This window comes from Arachis hypogaea, chromosome 11, assembly GCF_003086295.3.
Source record: "Arachis hypogaea cultivar Tifrunner chromosome 11, arahy.Tifrunner.gnm2.J5K5, whole genome shotgun sequence".
In the NCBI taxonomy this organism is placed as follows: Eukaryota; Viridiplantae; Streptophyta; class Magnoliopsida; order Fabales; family Fabaceae; genus Arachis; species Arachis hypogaea.
This window is the reverse complement of record NC_092046.1, coordinates 135,486,803-135,505,403: the sequence shown is the minus strand read 5'-3', so window position 1 is coordinate 135,505,403 and position 18,601 is coordinate 135,486,803. Positions and strand designations below refer to the sequence as shown.

Here is an 18,601-nt window from a genome sequence, read left to right as displayed (position 1 = left end):
TCCATATCCTGTTCTCCTTTTTTAAGTACTTTCATTTTCATACTCAGCATCTTAAACTTGATCTTTTCCCTTCTTTATTCTCTACAATTTTACATACAATGGATCTCTTAGCCTTATAGCATTCCATTTGAACCATTGATCAGGTTTCTGAATCTCCATAATGAAACTTACGTTTGGAAAACACTGTGCAATGAGTTACATTTGTTTGAGCCATTTCTTTCTGTTTCTGGCCATAATTGGCACTGATTTTGTTTCAAGTATGGCCAATAATGAAACAGATTCCTATTGGCTTCTCAGAATCATATCAGAACTTATTGATCCATTAGGAGCCTTGAGCAACTGGTCTCCAACAACACACATGTGCAACTGGAATGGTCTAACATGTTCACTTGATCAAGAACATGTTATAGGTCTGAACCTTTCTGGTTCAGGAATATCTGGTTCCATCTCAGTTGAGTTTAACCACCTCTCATATCTTCAAACACTTGACTTGTATTCAAAATCGCTTACTGGCTCCATCCCTTCAAAGCTTTTTAAGAGATAGGTAATTTGAAGAACTTGCAAGTTCTTAGAATAGGTGACAACATGTTGGAAGGTGAAATTGCATCTAGTATTGTTAACAAAGTTGACAGTGTTTAGGCTACTGCAACTTCAATGGTAGCATACCGTTCGGGATTGGTGAATTGAAGAATCTGGTTTCTCTTGATTTGCAAAGTAACAGCTTTAGTGGCACCATACCTGAAGATATTCAAGGCTGCGAAATGCTCGAAAACTTTGCAGCATCAAACAACATGCTTGATGGGAACATTCCCTCCTCTATAGGCTCTCTTAAATCATTCAAAATTTTGAAAATGTTGCCAACAATACTCTCTCTGGGTCAATTCCTAAAACCCTGAGTCATCTTTCCAACTTGACATACCTGAATTTGCTTGGAAACAAACTCAATGGAGAAATTCCTTCTGAGCTCAACAGTCTAACCCAGCTGCAGACATTAGACTTGTCCGAAAACAACCTTTCGGGACCAATACCACTCCTCAATACCAAATTACAGAATCTCGTGTCCCTGGTTCTGTCTGATAATGCTTTCACTGGTAGCATTCCAAGCAACTTCTGCCTCAAAGGTTCTTCAAAGCTTGAGCAGCTTTTCTTGTCTCAAAACATGCTGTTTGGAAATTCCCCTTGGAGCTACTCGACTGTTCCTCAATCCAACAGTTGGATCTTTCTGACAATAGCTTTGAAGGAGAGCTTCCATCCAACCTTGACATGCTGCAGAACCTCACTGATCTTGTGCTCAACAACAACAGCTTTGTTGGATCTTTACCTCTGGAAATCGGAAATATTACTAGCTTGGAAGGCCTTTTCCTGTTTGGTAACTCTTTCACAGGTACAATCCCAGTGGAGATCGGAAGGCTTCATAGATTGAACACCATTTACCTCTATGATAACCAGATGTCTGGAACCATACCGAGAGAGTTAACAAACTGCACAAGCTTAAGGGAAATCAACTTCTTTGGAAACCACTTTACTGGGCCGATTCCAGAAACTATAGGCAAGCTTAAGGACTTGGTTGTTCTTCATCTGAGGCAGAATGATTTGTCTGGTCCAATCCCTCCAAGCATGGGGTACTGTAAGAGTCTTCAGATATTAGCATTAGCAGATAACAGCTTGTCCGGTTCGATATCACCCACATTCGGTTATCTTTCAGAACTCTTCAAAATTACCCTTTACAACAACTCCTTTGAAGGACCTCTCCCTCGTTCACTTCTTGCTCTCAAGAACCTCAAAACCATAAATTTTTCCCACAACAGGTTCAGTGGAAGTTTCTCTCCTCTCACTGGCTCAAATTCTCTAACTATTCTGGACTTGACTAACAACAGCTTCTCAGGTCCCATCCCTTCTACATTAGGCAATTCCCAAAACCTCAGCCGTCTCCGGCTCGCATACAATAATCTCACTGGAGCCATTCCTTCAGAGTTTTCCTACCTTACTGAGCTTAACTTCCTCGATTTGTCATTCAACAACTTAACAGGAGACGTGTCACCTCAACTCCCGAACTCTCACAAAATCGAACACATGCTCCTGAGTAATAACAGGTTCACTGGCCAACTACCTCCGTGGTCGGCAATCTTACAAACACTTGGTGAGCTAGATCTCTCATACAACAACTTCAATGGCAGGGTGCTTTCTGAGCTTGGTAAATGCTCAAATTTGCTTAAGCTCTCTCTCCATCACAACAATCTCTCAGGGAAATCCCACAACACCAACAACAAAGCCTTGTCCCACTAGGTGGGGTCGGCTACATGAATCAAATGACGCCATCAAAATCTCACTTGCCTCAATGACTTACAAAGCAATAGTCTCTCCGGCCGCATCCCCTCAATGATTCGGCAATGCAGCAAGCTTTATGAGCTCAGGCTCTTAGAGAATTTCTTGACAGGTTCCATACCAGAAGAGATAGGGGATCTTGCTGAATTGCAAGTGATCTTAGACTTGAGTAAAAATCGATTCACGGGTGAAATTCCATCTTCACTTGGAAACCTTATGAAGCTAGAAAGACTAAATCTCTCTTTCAATCAGCTACAAAGCAAGGTTCCTTCATCACTGGGAAAACTCACAAGCCTCCATGTAGTGAATCTTTCTAGCAACAATCTTGAAGGCCTGATTACCTCAACATTTTCGGGGTTCCCAAGAAGCTCATTCCTCAAAAATGAAGGCTTGTGTGGCCCACCATTGGTACCATGCTCCACATCACGGGAAAATGCAAATGCAGCTATCAAATATGCAAGTGGCGGCAATCATAGTAGCAACTAGTATTTTTATCCGTACATTACGGAAATATAAATATTTTAAAATTATATCGGTTTTGTCCTGACATTATTGATTATAGTAAAAAAAATTTATAAAATCAAATTAAGAAGTCTCCTTAGCTAAGAAGATTAGGATCTCTATGGATAAAAAATCAAATAATAAGATTTTTAATTATTATTTTCATGTGAAAGAATTTGATTTATTACTAATAATTAATTTTAATATTCGTTATCTAAAATTTGAAACGATTTAATTTGTATACTTTTGATTAGGTGTTAAGTATGTTGCACAAATAAAAATAATTAATTTTTATGCTTGCTATTTAAAAATAATATATTTTTCTCTGTATATATATAAAAATATAATTAGATATTAGCATGAAAAAAATTATATTGATATTTATAAAATTAACTCAAAATTAATTTTATTTAAACAATTGAATCTTGATTTTAATTTTTAATTATAACATTAGCATACTTTTTAAATTATATTTAATAAATATTTAAAAGAAGAAAAATAAAAATATAGATTAAAAAGATAAACAGTGAAAATTTAAAATTAAACAAAAAAACTAAAAAAATATGTATATAATAATAATATTTTTTATTTAAATTATATTATTTTGTTAATTTTATTTTTTGTAGAACAAAAAGATAGAAAAAATAGAGAATGAGAGAAAAGAGAGAGAAATATAAAGATGAAGACTGAGAGAGAAGATTTATTAATTTTGAAAAAAAAATATTTTAATTATAATAAAAAATATCTGATGACACATTTTGATTTGTCAAATTACTAATATAAAATATAAATTACAAATTATATATAGAGTGGAAAGAGTAGATAGAAATAGAAAAAGGAAGAGAGATAGATGAGAGAATTTAAGAAGGGAATTTATTAATTTTAGAAGGAAATATTTTTTCTCAATTTGAATAAGAGAATGTCATGTGACACATCACACATTTGGTTATTAAATTAGATAATAATATATAAATATATCAGAATTATATATAGAGTGAGAAAGGTAGAGAGAAATAGAAAAAATGGAGAGAGGTATATGAGAGAATTTAGGAAGGGAATTTATTAATTTTAGAAGAAAATATTTTATCTCAAATTTAATAAGAATGTCATGTGACACATTTTGTTATTAAATTAGATAATAATATATAATATAATACAATATATAATATAGTTATATTTTAATTTCAATTTTAATATTTTAATTTTAATTTTAATATAATTAAAGAATGTGATGTTGTATATTTTGATTGTCAAATTTATAATTATTCATTGATAATGATATATAAAAGAGATAGAGTGGTTAAAGAAATAAGAGGGATAGATAAAAAGAGAGGGAGGAGGGAGAACTCTTTAATTTTGGAGGAAAAGATTTGATTTTAATTGCAATGAGGAAATGACATGTGACACATTTTTTGTTATAAAATTAGTATGAACAAGGGAAGAATTCTTTAATTTTGGAGGGAAAAATTTGATTTCAATTGCAATGAAAAAGTGACCTATGGCACATTTTAGTTGTAAAACTAAAATTAGATATATATATATATATAATAGATTGTTTTCACTTCCACAGTGATATGTTTGGTTATGATTTACATCATGTTGAGGATATGGTGCAATTGGAGCAAAGTTTCCATTTCAAGTTCAGATGGTGGCGCTGCTGCAAAATGTGCTAATAACAATAATAATAAAACAGGGAATGGTGAGTATTGGAACACGAACATGAACTCTTCCTCCTTTGGGTTGATTCCTTCACCAGATAAGAAGAATAATTCAATGGCAACAACAACAGCAGCAATATGCTTCTTTGATATCAAAAAGGAAGGTGTGGATAATACAAACATATAAACTGTTAAGTTTTTATTTTTCTCTTTTCCCACAAAGTTTGTGTTTTTAAACATTTTAGTTAGCGGGAACAGTACTGGTACATCATCAAACGCTGACTTCAAGTTCAAACACACTAGTGAAAAATTGTGTGATACGCCATTGTTTGTATGTAGTCATTGTTGATTCCAAATTTGTGTCTCCTCTATCATTTTCCCACGACAAAGTTCCTAAATATAATAATTTTCAATATATTAAACTGTTTTTGGTAAAAATAAACTTTAGTTGAGGTTTTGTTTACTTTTTTCTTTGTTATACAAAAATGTAAGTCCTTATATTTTAGTTCCCCATAGATATTGTTTTTAATACTTGAATATTTATGATAATTTAATTTTAGGAAACTCAAACTAAAATTTTAAAAAGGTTAAACAAAACTAACATTTTCTTGGATATATGATAAATTTCCACCAAATCAACATGATACCATTATACCAATAAGATGAATAGCAAATTAGCAATAATAGTTGCCGACAACTTGATTTAGCAGTATTAAATAAGTGTCAAAAGCTTGTTTTAAAAACTGTGATATCAATTTCAATATTTTAAAGACCAAAGAAATACTCCATCAAATAATAACATGGCAAGTTTTCGATCAGAAAATGAAGCATGCAAAGAAATTAAGAACATAACTGTTACCCAAACCAAGATCTGGAATTCGGATGAGAAAACCAAACATTTTTTCTAGAGGTGAGAAAGCCACGTGCATACAAACCGTTTCACATGATCCAACAAAACCATAAGAATGTAACTTGTAAGGATCCAAAGGAATCCCTTTAGGGGGAGTGGTAGAGAAGCTCAACTCTATCCTCCTTTATAGAATGGCATTAATTACTTAAAGCTCACAGTATCATATATCTAAAAAAGGCTAGATATTAGGATGTATCTTACTTTCATATAATTACAGGTAAAAATAGTTATCTATATAGACTGGGCTAAACTCTCACATAACTTTCACTATATATTATATTCTCTTGCGAGAGCTATATTGGGGCCAAAAAAATCTGCACATAACCATGTTTATATTTTCACATGAAGAATCCATCCCCATATCATACAACATTGTTTCAAACTAGAGAACCTTCCACCAAAAAAACAAATTCTGGAGAAACAAAGCTAGGCTGCAAGAGGTGTACCATCTACACTACATGTTAGCATCAGGTCCTGGTAGTGCACTTGAGACAAAAGGCTATTATACTCAAGCTTAGCGTCTTGAATTTTGCTTCTAAGCTCTGTCACCTGTAAACTCATGATTCCTCTTGAATGGTCAAAATTGAAAAGGTCGAACAACAAGATTTTCATTCTATGGAAGGTTCTAAATTTAACAGATTCCAAATAACTGCACAAACTGAAAAAAATTGGCTAGATTTCAATCCTCTCGTGAGATTTCTGTACAACTGGGTTAGAGAGACATTGACAACAACCGACTGAGTGGGGCAATTGTCTATAGATAGACATTAACACAAAAAACATATGAACGGTAAAACTATGGGGCCATCTCTAGAAACTTTGGATCCCTACAGGCTACGGCTTCGGCTACACTGTTTTGTCTCTATATTTTGTGGTGATGGTTATGTGAAACTACGATGTAAATTCAGCAACGTCCTTTGATAAATATGAAAAAGAGGGAAGAAAACTGAAAGGGTGTTTTCTGATTGTATCCCAGTACCCTTAACAACTGGGTAAGAATTAATTACCTTGTGACAAAGTTCTTCATTTGTCTTTTCAAATTCCAAACACCTGCAGGGAAAGGGGAATAAAGAGAACGAGTCTTTGCATCATAGAGCTGCCATGCTATATTTTAGATGCCAAGGCAAGAACAATGGGTGTTGCTCAATTCTAGATAAGGTAAGAATTATAAATATGGCATGTAGCAACAAGAATTGTATAACTGCATTCCAAGTAATCAAATGCTGGCAATGACTATGTAAGTAAATTTTTTTTTTATTCACCTTGCACGGAGTTCTGTGTTCACTTGTATCAAGTGTATAGTGCCTTGGTCTTCCTCCTGGTCTTCAGAACATGCAGTAGTCTACACAAAAAGCAAGGGTGGAAGAACCATTAAAACAAATTTCAATGATTTACAATGCCAGAGCATGAAATATAAGGAAATCAAGTGGAACAAAAGGAGAAATGACAGTAGTTCTCCAAATAATAATAATAATAATAAAGGACAAGATAAAAATGACTAGAATATGAAGACTCTTTGTTTGAGTAGTATTAATTGTAATTAGAATAATAACTTGGAAAATGTTTGGATAAAAAAGTTTCCTAAAATAACATGCATGAATATTAACAAACCAAAGTCAAAACATTACAATCAACATTCTAATGCAGACACCTTGCTCAAACGTGCTATGTGGATAGGTACTTTTGTTCAATGCCACGGTATTTCAAAGCCAGGTGGTTTTGGCGGCAAAGTATCAATGGGGACCTGAGACTTAGGCCTCTTTTTCTGATACCCAAGTAGTTGACAATGACAATCCCTACAAAATTTTACAAGTATCCAGGCATGACAAATATTAATGCTTAACAATTGTTAATTCAACCATCCTCGAGTGCATAAATCGGGAGTATGGATTATACATCCAACAACGAAATGAAAATTAGATATATATAAACCCTAAACCCTAAACCCTAAGTTTGGTACAATATTGTATAAAATGTTAGGATAAAAGCATACCAAGTTTGGTACAATATTGTATAAAATGTTACACTATAACAAACGGTTATCCTCACACAGTCACACTATCACTAATAATTCTAATCTAACTAAAGCATCTATGTAACTAAAAGTAAAAGTACAATTAATTTGAGAGAATACCATTAAACTAGACCTTTATTATTTTAGAGCTAATTACTAAAAGCTCTTTTAATTATTTTAAATTATAAATTATATTAAATATTATATATGATTTATTTTAATATAGTTAATATCCTTTTAACTAATTTAATGAAATTTAAAAGTTGAACAATATATGATCCTCTATTTTTGTTGGTTATTTTGATAGTTTTGCACTTTTCATTATACTATATAATAAAGAAAACTATATTCTAAACTATTCAATATTAAGTTTAACAATACACCAAATCAAACACGACCTCACTATCATACTGAATTCACTTCCAAAAGGAAGAAAGAAATGCGAGAAAAGACATTGAAAAATATTAAAATATATAAATTTTCATAAAATAATGAGAAATGAAGTAATAAAATAGAGATATATAAAATCAATTTGAAGATACCATCATGGATATGATGTAAGATATATTGAAGATATTTTTTGTTAATGGATATCAAGAAATTACTAACACTTCATTTCTAAGAGTAGAATATACAACCAGGAGTATATTATTTCAGCAACCCATGATGTCAAATGACCACCAACACAAAAACACCATACCAGTATTCCCACGTCATTTCCTTCAAGCGATGTTCAAGCTTTGCAAACAAGGAAGTCCTCTCAAAATCTTGCTTATTATGAGTAGGCTGAATAAAATCTGCTTTCAGGACACCTGGCACAAGAGTAACATAGTCAGGCACCTATCCTCCACAAATTGATTACATCTCTAACAAATAATTATCAGGTGAACACAAGTGTAACATCTTCGATTACATACTCAAATAAAGTAAACTGTAAAAGCACAACAAATTCGGTCTACTATCATTGTTTGATATTGACTTGCATTCCTTTTTATATAAGTTCATGCAATTGAACTTGTTAAACATGTGCTCCCACAAGAACATATTTATCTCTCATATAAAGAGGATAAAAATATTCTCAAGTTATTTTCTGCTTACCGACAACTCCTCTGCCTCTACTTCTCAGATAGCTCACAACCTGCCAATAAGGCTGTAAATTAAAAAGTTAGAGCTTATATTTTAAGTGTACGAACAACAGAGAAAGATGAATAAATAAATGAAGATACCCTACCTTTGAAAACTAGTAATATCTATTTGATAGCAGGGATTCCAATTTTCTAAGATGCATATAAAGACTTCCCATTCTTGTTATTATATAGTACCATTGTGTTGGAAAATCTAATACATGTGAATTTGCACTACTGCGCTAGGCTTACTACACATTTTAATAATACAAACTTCACATGATGCCAGTAAAGAAGGGGGGATTTGTTTGTTAACTTAACCTGATCATGCTATACTTTCCTAGCTTAATTTACAGTTCCTTCGTCAAATATCAACTAATTGACGCACCAATGAACCCTCATAATTTGGAGCAAAATTTCGTATAAGGACTTTGAGATGACAAGGTTATCAATTTTATTAGAATATGCATGATTTATATATAGACTATGGTTTTCAAATAAGATTGTGTTCATGGCCTTCCTTTCTTTGCAACACATGGCTTCCATACTGCAGTCTTCCCAAAGATAAATAGCCCAAATTAATTCCCAATAAATTTTTAGTTAAATACTTTAGTCTTCAACAAATTTTAATTACCAAATCAATCCCAAACCTTTTATTTTGTTTGGCAAATCAGTCTTGTCTCAAATCTTGCCCCAACCTTCTATTTTGTTTGGCAAATCAGTCTTACGTCAAATCTTGCTAAAAAAAGGTTAGACAAACCAGTCTCCATTGTTATTTAAAAAGGACATGAAAGTCTCTGAGAATTCTTAAAATTTTCAAATCAGTTCTTTCACGTAAATGAGCAATCTAATGCGGAAGCTAATTTTGTACGAAATAAAACTTTTAAGGATTGGTTTGGTAGCATGAGTAATAGCTCAAATGGCATAGTCTCCCCATACTCAATTAAGAGGTTGCGGGCTCGAGTCTCATATCTTTGGTAAAAAAAAAAAAAAAGGATTGGTTTGGTAGCTAAAATTTGTTAGGGACTCAAGTATCTGACAAAAAATACTCCTTAGGAACTAATCTGGGATATTACTCCATGACAAAAATAAGCTCCTCTGTTCATGTCAGTTTCCTTCCTTTGACCATTATTTTATAGAGCATATCATTTCCTCTAGTGTCCATGCAACCCTTGAAGAACAACCACCGATACCATGCCTTAATCCATTAAGCAGGATCAGCTACATGAACAATATAATTGTACTCTTCCAAACCAAAATATCAAAATAGATGTGCTTATAATAGTTTTTCTCATTGTTCTACTTAGACATCCATTTGATCAGCTTTTCTTATTAGGATCTCAGTTGAGTTATAATTACCAGGATCAGCCGATTTTTGTGATATATATTGAAGCCATGGACATTGACTTCAGGAGCTTCCTTAACGAATCCAATTGTTGTCACAACAGCAGACTGCAGTTAATCCAAAAGGGGAAATATTATTAGCTTATTGAAATTTCACAGAAGCAACTCACTACCCTTAAGTTTGAAAGATTAATTGCCAATATCAAAACTATCATATATGCATATCTAGCCTATAAAGAATCAACTCTCCTAAAGGAAAAAGCTGTTAGGTGAAGGATTATGGTAAGAATCCAAGATAATTTTTCCATTGAGACAATATAGTTAAAAAGAAAATGAGAGAGAAGGAGGAGGAGGAGAAGGGGAAGCAGCCTTTCAAAAGTTAGACAAGAACCTCGTCTGAACTATGTGGTTTATACAAGATAAATTCAGGATACTGAAGATCGTCTGCAATGTTATGTAGATCCACAACTTGCCCTCGCAATATAATTGTAAAGCTTTCTGGTAACCTCAAGTACAATATGGACAAGTAAACCTAAAGAACATCAGAAAAAAAAAAGTATCAGCCCTTCTTAAACCATTTGGATACAATTTACAAAATCAACCATACACGTAGAGAATATCGAAGCCGGTTAGCTGTGTGTTGTTCATTCAATGTCTCCCAGGAAGAAAGTGCATCAACCTCCCTCTTGATATCCCCAGCAATACAAATATCCTACATCCATAATATTAATATCAAAGTTCCATACAAGAAATTAAAGCATGATCGTTTGGGAAAAGCTAAAAAACCATAAAAACAAAAAATATCACCTCAGTATCAAAATCAAAATCTAATTCCATATTGCTATCATCATTGAACCACAAGTTGTAGATAATAATTTTAGTACCATGACATCCAATTTCGTCAAGCTGCCAAAAATAGAATTTTCAAAATAAATCACAATCCTTGAAGGAAATGTGCAATTAATCGATAAATTGGGAAAACATACAAGAATATAATGTTATATTAGCAAGTAATAATTTCGAAAAGGTTGTTCATGAAAGCAAATGAAATCATGAAATCTATTGCAAGAATTTGTGACTTGATTATATGTCCAGGCACCTGAAATTCTTTAAGTGGAATAAAGGAGTCACCAGATAAACCAAAAAGGTTTCAGCCTTACTCACTCAGGATAAACTAGCATAAAAAAGGAACAAAATTTAAAAATAAAATTATCTAAATACACTGGTTTCATAAAAGTTATCAGACTGCCGTATTATTCCACATGGGCAGTAGGTAAATTGCAACTATAATTAGTGTGCTTCTTCCTTCTAAGGGGGGAATTATCAGTGGAAGTTGCATGTTAATGACTCTTTATTGTAATATCTGAGCTAATAGTCTCAAAACTTTATAGGACTAAATAATTGTTTCCTAACTCCTCTTAGAGGAGATTGTTGTGCATGCTGTTAAATAGAAGCAAAGGTTTATGAATTGTACCGATAAATTGGCCTATACTGGCTATTACGTTATGTGATGCATCAATCCTTTAGGTAGCGTCAGGACACGGAGACATGGACAACACTTGTTTAAAAAGTATTTGGAAGCAGAGACATGGACATTGGACATATTGTCTCCGAGACACTTTTTTATACGTCCACTCTTTCACGAAGGACAATTTTATAAATTTTGTTTTCTTTTTTTTTTCCACTATTACCCCTTCTTATTTTTCCTATCCCTTCTTATTTTTCCTATTGCGTTGTTCAGAGATATTTCTTCCTGTTCTTCCTCTATCTCTTTCTTTTTCAGGTACTCTCTCCTTTCTGTAGAATTTTTTATTGGGGGTAGATAATTCTTTTCTTTTTATCGTTTTACTTCAATACCATTTTAACCTTATATTATATTATTTGATTTGTAATAAAAATAAGGGATAAGTACTTTTTTCGTCCCCAAGGTCTGGAGTCAAAATCGATTTCGTCCCTAGCCTTTTTTTTTTTGTTAAAATCATCCTCAACGTTTAAAAACGCTTTAAAATCGTCCTTTTCTATTTTTTTGGACCAAATTACCCTCATCATCATCATTCTCCTCTTCACCACCACCACCACCACCACCACTCCCTCACCCTTCCGGTAACCCCACCCCCCACCCCCTCACCCCTCACCCTCCACTCGTCACCGCCTCCCCTCACCGCCTCACCTCACCCCCACCCCTCACTGCCTCCCCCTCACCCCCTCACCTCATTCCCCACCCTCACCGTAACCCCCCTTCACCTCACCCCCCACCCCTCACTGCCTCCCCCTCACCCCCTCACCTCACCCCCTCACCGTAACTCCCCCTCCCACCCCTCACCCCACTCGGTCATCATCATCATCATCAACAGATTTCATCAACAACAACAAATTTCATCAAAAACCACAGAAGAAGAAGAAAAGAATAAGAAGCAGCAGAAGGCAGAAAGCAAAAACAGAAAAACAGGGGCAGCGGGGGGCTGGACGCAGGGGCGACGGCGGGCTGGACGCGGGGCGGCGACGAGGGGCTGGACGCGGGCGGCGTGGAGCTGGACGCAGGGGCGGCGGCGGGGGGCTGGACGCGGGGCGGCGGCGTGGGGCTGGACGCGGGGGCGGCGGCGGAGGGCTGGACACGGGGCGGCTGCGGGTTGGGGGTGATGGAGTGAGGGTGGGGGGTGGGTGTAGGAGGAAAGGAAAATTGTGTGGGGGGGAGGAGAGAAACGAAGAGATCTGATGGCGGGGTGAGGGTGGAGTTTTTTTTTTTTATTTTTATTAATAGTTAAGGGTAATTTGGTCCAAAAAAAAATAGAAAAGGAAGAGTTTTTAAACGTTTAGGATGATTTTAACAAAAAAAAAAAAGGTTAGGGACGAAATCGATTTTGACCCCAGACCTTGGGGACGAAAAAAGTATTTATCCCTAAAAATAATAACAAAAATAATTAATTTTTAAACTTTTGAAAAATAAATATTAGCAAAAGTAAAATTAATCTTTTAAAATGCTAAAAAATAATTTATAAATTGTAATTGATTTTATATAATTTAAAAAAAATCAGTTTTTTATAAAGAAAAATCAGTTTTTAGATAAAAAAAATTAGTTTTTTTTTTAAATAAAAATAGATTTTTATATGCAAAAACTAATTGTTTTTTCATATAAAAATAGATTTTTTTAATTAATTTTTTATTTAAAATTAATTTGGCTTATTAACTTAAACAAAATTTTTTATTAATCAAACTCAAATTTATTTTTTTTGTTAATCTTAACCATATATATTCCTACATATTAATAATAAATTTTAAAATAAAATAATTATATTTATAAATTTATTTTAATATAAATACTAATATATTTTTTTATTAAAATTTTTTACCTCTTCAAATATTTTTTTCAAATTCCGTCTTTACTCCTACGTACTCTTATTTTTTATTAAATTAATTTGTATTGATGTAGAAAATTTGGAATCACAGGGCTATTTTAGTCATTTCATATAATATTTTAGTCTTGTCCATGTGTATCCAAACATAATACTAAACATTACATTAGTGTCTTATCCATCGTATCCAAACACAATACACAAAAGATAATTTTTAGTGTCTCCGTCTTATTGTCTCCGTTTCAGTGTCATGTTCTGTCTTGTTTCTAAAAACAAACGCAGCCTTAGGTATGTCTTTCCACTTCTTTTATATCCTCCTTCCTTTGATTTTATCAACTTCTTCAATCAGCTTTCTTCGGAAAATATCATTAAAATTGCACCCTGTTAACATTAATTTTTGATTCTTTGTTCCTAAAGGCATCAACCCTGAGCTCATATTTCATATGTTCGTAAAAGACAGTCCTGATTCCTGAACATTTAAGCACTAGAATGCAAACTGCAAATTGCAAACCCTTTTTACTATTTCTCAAACCCACCAATTTCTATCTAGATATGCCTGAGAAAACAATGCTTATAATTGCAATGAAACTCTTTAGTCTCTCAGAGAATTTGTAATAGAAAGTGAAAACACTAAAAACAAAGTATAGACTGACCCAATCAACTAGACACCACAGCTATGCTAAACAATAAATTCCCTCCCATAAGAAAGAGCCTCCGGCTCTCCTCTTCAAAATTTGACTAGCACCTGCTACAATAGCTCAATCTATTGACAGCAAGACACCAATATGACAAAAGAAAAACCAAAGAATATAAAAGATAAGCAGTTTCAGCAAAATCACGATCAAGAGATAAATAAGAAACTAACTTGTTTCAAAAGTTCTATTTCTGATGTGAATGGAGACCAGTGCAACATTATGGACAAATTGGAAATAAAATGCTCTTGGTCATTTAATATTTCGAAGGAAACGCTTGATGTATTGATCTGATAATGCACCTGATATAGACGTGATCACTTGGTCAATAAAACTGAGAGAGAGAGAGAGGCAAAGCATGAATAGCACCCCCGTACATTCAATCCATTAAAAAGATTATGAAAAATCTAATCATAGACCCATGAACCATATACCTACTAAGAACACACAAGATGAGATAGCTCCTCCCATTATTGTTTCCACCAGCTGAATTCTCGTTTACTTTCCCATACAAATTGTGTATCTTTAAAGCATGTTCTTTGTTGCACACTGTATTCCAATCAAACCTTATTTCCCATGAAAATGAATTAATCTTCTTCCCTTCAAGTCCATCAAGAATGAGTCTCGATTGTACCATGAATTCCACCTCCTCATTTGAGATCTCTAGCTCCTCAAGAACAACTTGTAGCAACTGCTCCAAGGTAGCATCAGTCATTTCAATCACCATAAACTTCCAGCCCCACTCCCCTTTCTCAAAATATCCACCAACCCCATACTTTCCATTACCAGGTAAATAGCATGCACACACCCACCATCTTTTCTAACCATTTTTCCTTAGTTTTCTTTTTTCCTCCACCAAAACTCTGCTCTAATACTCCACTGCCTCCCATAACCCCCCCCCCCCTTTTCCTTGGTATTTTATTTGCAAATACAAGCTCATTTTGTGCTTTTCACACTGAGCATATTGTTGCAAAGAACAGTCCCATCAACACATTTCTTTTCACTGTTACCCTCTCCATCCCACACCACACCTCCAATGTCTCCTTTGTGTTTCTAGGCATTACCCACTCAACTACCCCATTCTGATATCTCACCCACAAAATCATCACCATATAGAAATAAGTGCCCAACATCCTCAACCTCCATCCCACAAGAACCCTCCCCTTCATAAATGATATTAAGCCTCCTCAATCTTTCTTTCGTGTTCGAATTCTCCAACACCACAGACAATACCATTAATTCCACATTTCTAGGAACTAAATTCGCACATACTAAGCCACAAAGATGGAGAATTAAGTGATATTGAGAGATATAATGGAGTTAAGTTGAGAAAAGGCTATAATTTAAGGAGACAATATATAATTTACCCAAAAAGGATACATGATAATTGCCAATTCAAGTTCAAACAATCAGGATGAAGGACACCAGAACATAGCGATAGCTAATTTTCTACATAAACCCTCTAGACGCTCATATATACAGTTATCATTTCACTTCAAATAAATAAATCAGCATAAGTACTGTTTTAATCAATGAACCAAATAACCAAGAACCCTCCAAGTAGTAAAATTGGGACACATCACTTACCATGGGTACTACAATTCTGTCAAGCTGTGTTTGCATCATGTATGTATAAGACAGAAGCCCAATGCTTTGAGTCAGTATCCTGGTCAACATAAATTCAGTATTCTTGTGAAGCTATTGCCATCCTTTCACTTGAATGAGCAAAGACAATAAGATATCAATAGACTGGGAAGGAAATAACCAATAAGATGATAAACATGTATATGCTTACATCCTCCATTGACAGAAAGTTAAAATTCGTAAGAGTAGACTAAGAGTACTTTACATATGTTCTAAATCACCTTATATTTCAGCATTTCTCCAACGCTATTAAAAGGAGAGAAAGAAAAGAAGGGGGAGGGGGGGGGGGGGTTGGGGGTAAGAAGAGAATCACTTTTTCAGACCCCTACCCATTATTCAGATGGCGGCTGAAGACAATGACATCCGCACCCAGTCTCATGGTACTATTCTTGAAGCCATTTTCATCTGTATGGCCAAATTGAAATATAAATAGAGAAGAGAATAGCAGAATCACCACAAAAATATTGCCATAGTCCATACACTGTCCAATTGCAAGTTTTGACTTATCTGAAAATCCAAAACTCATGCAACGACGCATTGCTTCTGGATCCATTCCACCACCATCATCTTATTGCCAAGTGTGCACATAAAGAGCAAACAATTAGACTCCAAAACTATAAAAAGGAACTTCCTATAAGTCAACATACCTCAATAATGCTGGACTTTTATCCTTTGGGTTTGAAATTCTATCTACAATGACATAGGTAGCCCCATTTTGGATCTAGCATTTGAACAGAAGCCAATGATGCAAATAAAGAATAATAAAATGAAAGGCAAATACGCATAAAAGGAACAGAACAGCATATGAAATAGACAATAAGAAGTTCCAAAAATCTATATAGTAACAATTTAAAAATAAAATATTGGTATAACTTGAATCTGACATCAAAGTACAGTTAAAAATGTATGTACTAAATTTGATCATATAGCATGAATGTCAAGAACCAACTATTGCACAACTGATGCATTAAAGGCACATAATGACTTTTATTATCAAGACCAAATGTTATCTGCTTAATTCAACCTCTATTTAGTGGACACCTGGTCTATGGTGTTATGAAATGTTGCTTAAATTTTTTCCCAAGTGAAAAGATTCTTACAGTTCTTAAATTTTTACAATTTTCCTCCACTGCTTAAATGGTCTATGGTGTTAAATACTGCCAAATCAAGACCCAAAAAGAAAACTAATTGTAGGGTAGGGAGATAACAAAATGAGAAGAAAAAGCTATTCATAACTAATAGCTTAGTTAGCCATACAAGGTCAAAGAAAATTATATAGCTTAAAACCCATTTAAGAATTCAGCTAATTTCATAGCTCATGCATTGAAAAAATCATCTCATCAACTGCATTATCCAGAAGCTCAGCTATGGCTGCAAATGGAAAACAAAGGAAAAGACCAATTATTCAATTAAAAATAAAAAATTCATAAAAGGGAAAGTTTACATGGATCATTAGAGCATACCACCAAATGCCCACTTATGTGAAGTTGCATTTGAACGAACAGAGGATGGACATTGAGATAGTTGCCTGCATCTACGATTCGACAAGAGAAAGGTGTAGCAACAAGGATTAAGTGAGCTAAAATCATGGAACCAATTAGAAAAAGGGGTAAGTATTATTTTGGTTCGTAAGGATCACAATCGAACAACGTCTCTAATTTTTTATTTAAAATCGTCCTTAACGTTTTATTTTGGTATTAAAATTTAAAATCGTCCAGTCACCAAAAAAAAAATTTTAAATCGTCCTTTTGAATAAAATATTTTTTTAAATGACAAAACTACCTCTTTCTCCACTATTTCACTCTTTTCTTATTCTTCCATTAAGACAATTCAGAACTACAAATTCTTCTTCCTCCATTTACAAAATTAACAAAATTCAAAACTATAAATTCTTAAATACAATTAACAAAACTCAAATCTAATTTCAAGAATCAGAAACATAAAATCAGAAACAAAAGTCCTTCCAATATTGTTTTGTTGATTTTTAGCAAATTGATGGTGGTTCGATATCTAGTGGTCTGAGAGCGAAACCTACTCCTCTTTGCAAGTACCAATTTTCTAAAAGTGCATCAAAGCGTCTTCGATTAGACCGGGATTGGGAATAAAAATAAATTAAAATTGATAAATAAAAAAAAAAAGAATAAAAGGAAGGTTTTCAAAAGAAAACATATTGAAAACATAAAGGTTGGTGTTGAAATTAAAGGAAAGCGATAAAATGTCTTTGACTGGATCAAGGGACTTTGAATTAGAAGTCAACAATGCAAAAATGTAAATTGGACAGAGATGAAGATAAAGAATACTTGAAAAATAAATTTACTTGAAACATAAAGTTTACAGAAAGAATGAAATGATGGAAGGAACCTTACAGAAAAGTAGACTCAGGAATTCTTTGGGATGTGAGTGTCCTTGAGTGTTTTCTGAGTAAAGTTCCAACTCTGATTTTCTAAGACTTCCTAGTATTTATAGTCTGTCTTTAGTAACTAGCAATTAATTATAATTAATTACAAATTTGAACTTTTCAAATACTTTTCCCTTGGTAACAGCTCCCGCCATTTGGTTGGAGATGTTTCCCATGATTTCCTCATGTAATAAAAGCTTTTAACCGCTCCACTACCGTGACTGTTCGATCTTCCATTCGAATGCTCAATTCAATTCCCCCTCTCGAGAAGGTTTAATTGAATAACAAGTCATTCGAAATCCAACTAGCGCTCATTGTTCTCGATCCTTGCTTATACATGCATCTTCTCGAGAAACTGTCTCTGACTCATTCCGAATCAATTTGCTTTCATCGAATAATATTTTTCGATCAACAAATTGCCCCCTTGAATTAATGTGTTTGCCTTCGATAACATCATTAGAAGATAAAACACTTAATCCAAAACTGAAAATGTCAGTTCTCAAATCAATAATAATTACCATTTAAGCTCCCCATTAAAACTGACCCACTCGACACGTTTTCCGAAACTTATTCATTCTCTTTCTACCACTTCATCTTCTTCACTAAGTTACCTCTATTCATATCCCTTTCACGGTAAT

General features: G+C 33.9%; 1 protein-coding gene and 1 pseudogene across 7 annotated transcripts; one reads left to right on the top strand and one right to left on the bottom strand.

The window, feature by feature from the left end:
* Window positions 1–251: 251 nt before the first annotated feature.
* On the top strand, window positions 252–2,872 carry LOC112722795 (uncharacterized; annotated as a pseudogene).
* A 2,620-nt stretch (window positions 2,873–5,492) lies between these two features.
* LOC112722794 (protein MICRORCHIDIA 6) lies at window positions 5,493–17,325 on the bottom strand. 7 transcript variants are annotated; one of them, XM_072207498.1, is made up of 15 exons: window positions 17,029–17,325; window positions 16,213–16,936; window positions 15,895–16,132; window positions 15,509–15,587; window positions 14,095–14,223; window positions 10,684–10,782; window positions 10,484–10,588; window positions 10,268–10,408; window positions 9,892–9,984; window positions 8,507–8,558; window positions 8,109–8,220; window positions 7,046–7,190; window positions 6,657–6,736; window positions 6,402–6,444; window positions 5,493–5,943 (listed from the first exon to the last, which is right to left on the bottom strand). In XM_072207498.1, the coding sequence occupies exons 3-12, from the start codon at window positions 16,116–16,118 to the stop codon at window positions 7,082–7,084; spliced, it is 1,143 nt and encodes a 380-aa protein (XP_072063599.1). In that variant the 5' UTR covers window positions 16,119–16,132; window positions 16,213–16,936; window positions 17,029–17,325; the 3' UTR covers window positions 5,493–5,943; window positions 6,402–6,444; window positions 6,657–6,736; window positions 7,046–7,081. The 7 variants fall into 7 exon arrangements, with proteins under 7 accessions (XP_072063599.1, XP_025629743.1, XP_072063600.1 ...); XM_025773958.3 differs by having other exon boundaries at window positions 5,493–6,444; XM_072207499.1 differs by lacking the exon at window positions 17,029–17,325 and having other exon boundaries at window positions 5,493–6,444; window positions 15,895–15,970; window positions 16,046–16,132; window positions 16,213–16,340.
* Window positions 17,326–18,601: the final 1,276 nt, after the last annotated feature.